The sequence below is a fragment of the Fukomys damarensis genome, unplaced genomic scaffold (genome assembly GCF_012274545.1).
Source record: "Fukomys damarensis isolate Sample0158 unplaced genomic scaffold, DMR_v1.0_HiC HiC_scaffold_9, whole genome shotgun sequence".
NCBI lineage: Eukaryota > Metazoa > Chordata > Mammalia > Rodentia > Bathyergidae > Fukomys > Fukomys damarensis.
In genome coordinates, this window is record NW_022900921.1 from 3,815,991 (window position 1) to 3,820,596 (window position 4,606).

At 58.5% G+C, this 4,606-nt stretch overlaps 2 protein-coding genes across 2 annotated transcripts in view; one reads left to right on the forward strand and one right to left on the reverse strand.

Moving 5' to 3' along the window:
- The window catches only part of Sowaha (sosondowah ankyrin repeat domain family member A), a 33,459-nt gene extending 32,528 nt beyond the window's left edge, over positions 1 to 931 (forward strand). The window contains exon 5 of the mRNA XM_033761765.1: positions 1 to 931. Within this exon, the coding sequence (XP_033617656.1) occupies positions 1 to 337 (337 nt within the window). The 3' untranslated portion in view covers positions 338 to 931.
- Positions 932 to 1,838: 907 nt separating this feature from the next.
- The window catches only part of Shroom1 (shroom family member 1), a 14,727-nt gene continuing 11,959 nt past the window's right edge, over positions 1,839 to 4,606 (reverse strand). The window contains exons 4-10 of the mRNA XM_010639839.2: positions 4,422 to 4,600; positions 4,291 to 4,343; positions 3,882 to 4,091; positions 3,161 to 3,706; positions 2,934 to 3,075; positions 2,559 to 2,831; positions 1,839 to 2,460 (exon numbers count right to left, since the gene is read on the reverse strand). Coding sequence (XP_010638141.1) covers positions 2,131 to 2,460; positions 2,559 to 2,831; positions 2,934 to 3,075; positions 3,161 to 3,706; positions 3,882 to 4,091; positions 4,291 to 4,343; positions 4,422 to 4,600 — 1,733 coding nt within the window. The 3' untranslated portion in view covers positions 1,839 to 2,130. The remainder of the gene's footprint in view (positions 2,461 to 2,558; positions 2,832 to 2,933; positions 3,076 to 3,160; positions 3,707 to 3,881; positions 4,092 to 4,290; positions 4,344 to 4,421; positions 4,601 to 4,606) is intronic.

Genomic DNA, 4,606 nt, shown 5'->3' on the forward strand with positions numbered 1-4,606 from the left:
GATCGCCGCGGGAGAGCAGTGCCCCCTGCTGGCCACTCCGCGGGGCCCGCTCCCGGGCTTCAGCCCCCGGCCGATAAAGCTCTGTGGCGCACTCGCTCCTGCCCTCCGAAGGGAGAGAACCCGGGCGGCGGGAGCGGGCCAGACGGAAGGGCCGGCGCGGGAAGGGTGGTCCTACTTTGGGGGCTGGCGGGGTGGAGCACGGAACCCTCGTAATTACTCCCGCGAGGAAAAACCCGGTACAAAACCAGAGTTCAGTCCAACCGGAAGAAGGCGGACGCCCCCTCTCCCCACCCCAGGCTCCGCCCGCCCAACCCAGGCTGGGAGTGCTCTTGTTTGAAATACACAGTTCCCGCTGGCTTAATAGACGGCGTTCAGTGTGTTTCTAAAAGCACATAATGGACGAACAAAAAGGCAGAAATTAGCAGCTTTCATCCATCCCGAGCGCCTCTGAGCTAGCTCGCTGGGCCGAGGCTCTGGGACCGGAGGCCCCGCCCACAGTGCTCAAAGGAGAGAAGCAAAGCATAATGTTAGAACCCGCAATGTCCTCCTCAGGAGTCCCATATGTTTTTTATAAAAAGGCACAGTGTGAGCATTGTTCTGTGCTCAATACCGCGACTGTTTTAACTAATGCTGTTGGTATGAATACGACCATTTACAATTCCCAACCCCATGCATTTTGTGACAATAAGCATCAGAAAACAAAGCCAGAAGCAGAAATTTCTCACTTGGGGGGTCACTTGGCTTTAAATACACAGACACATGCCTTTTAATCTGCCCAACTCCAAAAATACCCTGAACCTTAGCAGCACGATGTTCTTATCCTCGTGTTTGCTGCAACATTAACAAAGCAGATTTTCACAGCTTTCTCTTGAACCTGACCCTTGCACACCGGGCTGATGCATAGATGGGATTTGTCTTGTCTCACACCACCTCAACCCATCCTAGGACCAGCCTTTCAGGCACACCGGAAGATTCCTGTCTGGGTTCTCTGCTCCTGTGTGGAAGGTCCCAGGGAACCTACCTTTCTCCTTCAGCTTTCACCCTCCCTGATCAGGCAGGTGGAGAGCTAGGTGAGCTGATTTGTTTTTGCTTGCTTCCTTTTTTGTGGTATTGGGGATCAAACTCAGGGTCGTTCCTGCTAGGCAAGTGCTTTACCACCAAGCTACACCCTCAGTACCAGGCCCCTTTAAATTTTTCTAAGGGCTTGAGCTTGAGATCCTTCTGCCCCAGCCTCCAAGTAGCTGGGATTATAGGTATGCACCATCACATTGCTTATTATGCAGTCTTGCTATGTTGCCTAGGCTGGTCTTGAACTCACGGTCTCACACAGATCCTATCTCAGCCTCCCATGTGCTGGGACTAGACTGTACCCTAATACTGATAACATAACTGAAAAGGAAGAAAGGTACTTCTGAGTCTTGGAATGAATGTCCCCAAATGTCCAAGTGTACTGGACATCTGCTGAGGCATGTAGGCAGCAAAGCATCTGCATCCATTTTCAATGGGAGGGGGGTGCTGTCACTTGAGTCTTGAAAGGAGGCAGTATTACTGCCAGCGAAGTTGGAGGTTTGGTTAAAACAAGCTGAAGAGACTTGGACCCAGCCAATCTGAGCCAGGCTTTGTGGTAGGGACACAATGACCAGGACAGTTAGTGACTGCTGGTGGCCATATAGTTGGCCCAGTTTCTACCTTGTCCCTGCTTTTTTCCAGCCTAGTTCTCCGGTCTTCTCTGTATTGCCAGACCAGATCTGATGATCTGCCAGGTCCCTCTCCTGCTCTGGACTGATGTGTAATTTGTAAAGAGGTCCGTCTCCTACACACACACGTACACACACACACCTCTTTAGGAATTTTTATTGAAAAAGGCCGTTTTGCACTTTAGGTTGAAGTGCTCCTCTGACTGGTCTCTCTCCCCTTCAATCAACCCTCACAGAAGTCCTCTCTCATCACAGAAAGGGGGAAACTGCCAGTTGTAGGACCCTAGGTAGTTCCCAGGTACCCACAAGATGGGAAAGGCCATTTGGAACAGTGCCCTCCTGAGAGGGCAGCTGGGCCTGGGTCCTCCCTGCTCGGATAAACCAGCATCGTCCCAGATGGGGGGCGGGGAGTGTGCCCCCCCGACTCCTGAAACTAAATAGGGGGAGAAGGGAATGGCTGTTTATCCAGACAGGTCTTTGGGAGCCAGGATGGCCTGGGAGAAAGGGGCCGATGGCTCAGGTCGCTCCTGATGGTGTCCAGCTGGTCCTGCAGGAACCGGACCTGTTCGTCCAGGTTGCGCTGCTGGGCCAGGACGGCGGCTTTGTCAGCCAGCAGCGTGCAGTAGGCGCGCACCTCCTCCTCCGGCAGAGCCTGCGCCAGCACCTCGCGCAGGGCCCGCTCACGCCGCGACACGTGCTCCTTCAGCTCCTGGGCGTCCTCTTGCTGTCGCTGCAGAAGGCCGAGTCGCTGCAGCAGAGAGGCCTGGAGTCGCAGAGAGGGGGCGCTGTGAGAGCGGCTCCAGGAATGGTGCTGGACGGAAATGGCAGCTCTCCACCACCCTCGGCTGGAACCCGTTTTACCCGCTCCTCAGGGTCGCCGTCGGGGCCCAACCGAGCCAAGGCGCGGTGAACGCGGGCCAGCCGACTGCCTAGCAGCAGCAGGAGGCCGAGCACGCGTTCGAGGTCCGCCATGAACCGGCTGAACCGCTCCAGCTCCCGGGGTGCACAGGACTGACGCACTGCAGCCTCCAGAGCTGCCCTGCGCCTGGACCACGCCTCAGCCCCACCCTGCAGCTGCTCCTGCTTGGAGTGAAGGTTCTGTAGCATGTTTTGGAGGAGGCCTGCTAGCTCCACCTGTAGGGGGTGTGGGCTGGGTATTCAGGGGAGCCTGGGTCTTTCTCTACCCAGCCGCCAGGGGCTTGCCCCGCCCAGCCTTCACCAACCCTCCGAGCTCACTTTCTTGGCCTGGATGCTGACATTTGGTGCTGGGAGCTCCTGGACACATGGCTGGCTGGGCACAGGTTGGAGGGTAGCATTTTCTGGCCTTGTCTTCTCCTGAGAAGCTGGTAGTAGCTGGGTGAAGCTGAACGGATAGGACCTGAGGACAAAGCCAGAGCTCCCTAGGTCCCGCTGCCCCAGGCTGTAGCAGAGCCAAATCCTGAGTCCCTGGTACCTTCACTCACCTTGGCTCAGAAGTACCTGCAGCCTCCTCTCCTGGCCTCACTGCGGCGTGGGCCTCTGTTAGAGGAATCAGCCCATCTAGCAGGCCCAGGGGTGGCTCTGGGCTGGGGTCTGAGGCAAGAGTGTCACTCAGGGAGGGGTCCAGTTTGGCCAGCTCCTGAACCAGCTCTTCCAGACGCTGGCTGGGCCATATTGGTCTGGAGCCCAACTGGCCGGTGCCCCAGGCCAGGGAAGGGTGGTGCGGGGGATCTGCAGCAGCACTGCCTGAAGGACCCAGGGCATTGCTTGGGGGAGGCTTGAGAGGGTCACTTTCTGCCGCTGAAGGGGTGGCGGGGGTCAGCAGCACAGTGGAGTCAGTGGCTGGGATGTCCCCATTTGCAGTCCTGGGGAGGCTACAGCTTGTGGGCCTGGCGACACCCGTAGACCCATTCACCCCTTGCCAACAATCCTCTGCCCCTGCAGTCCCTGGACATTCGTGGAGGGGACACCGTGGGGGGGCTGTAGCCCGGTCCAAGCCAGTTCCAGAGTTTGGGTCAGAGGCACGGACCCTGGAAGCAGAAGAGGCAGTGAATCAGGAAACGCTCTGGCCACAGACCGTGAGCCCTCCCGAGCAGCCTGCTGCACCCCATGCTGCCACACGGGCTTCAGGCTCCTTCTAGGAGAGGTTCTCTGCCAGGCCAGCCCCTTCCAGATGTGCAGGTGTGTGGGAGAGAAGGGATTCACCTGGCCTGGGCTGCCTGGGGCGTGCAGGCTTCGGGAGGCAAGCTCAGCCGGCCCAGAGGGGCTTCATCGAGGAACACTTCATCATCAGGAAGGGAGGGCAGCCGGCCAGGCTCCGTGCAGGGCTCTGCAACCCTCTCTTCACAGTCGGCAGGGCTGCTCCGCGGGCCCTCAGCAGGACACACCACTGCGGCCTCCTTCTGAGGCAAGACCCTGCAGGCGAGGACCCCACACCGACCAGTGACATCGGAGGGGTTCCTCTCTCACACCAGGGAAACAGTCGGGTAAGCAGCTTGCAAAGACAGTCAGAAGGCTCAGACAGGGTAGTTGGAGGGCCCAGTCTCCCTTTTGGAGCAAGAGTTGTGAAAATTGCCTCCCCACAACTTCGTCCAGAGTGACCCACGGTTCTCACCTGGAAAACGTCTGAAACAAGGCTCTGGGGGTTTCCACTCCTGGAGGAACAGCCTGGAAAAGCAAACAGCAATGAAACGCGGCAGTCCGTGCGCTCCCCTCGGCCCCCAGCCCGGCTCTCTATCTTCCCACCTGGACAAGGGCCACGGCCCCTCCTGGTCCTCTCCAGGGACCCAGCGCCTCTCCGGAAGCCTTCTGCTGCCGCCGCCTGCCAGGCCACGGGGCGCCTCCGAGCTTCTTGGACCCAGAGTCCGGCTCCTCTGTGCGTTGGTGTTGGGCCCCCGCCTCACACGGCAGTGCGTGGGGCTCAGGCCTGG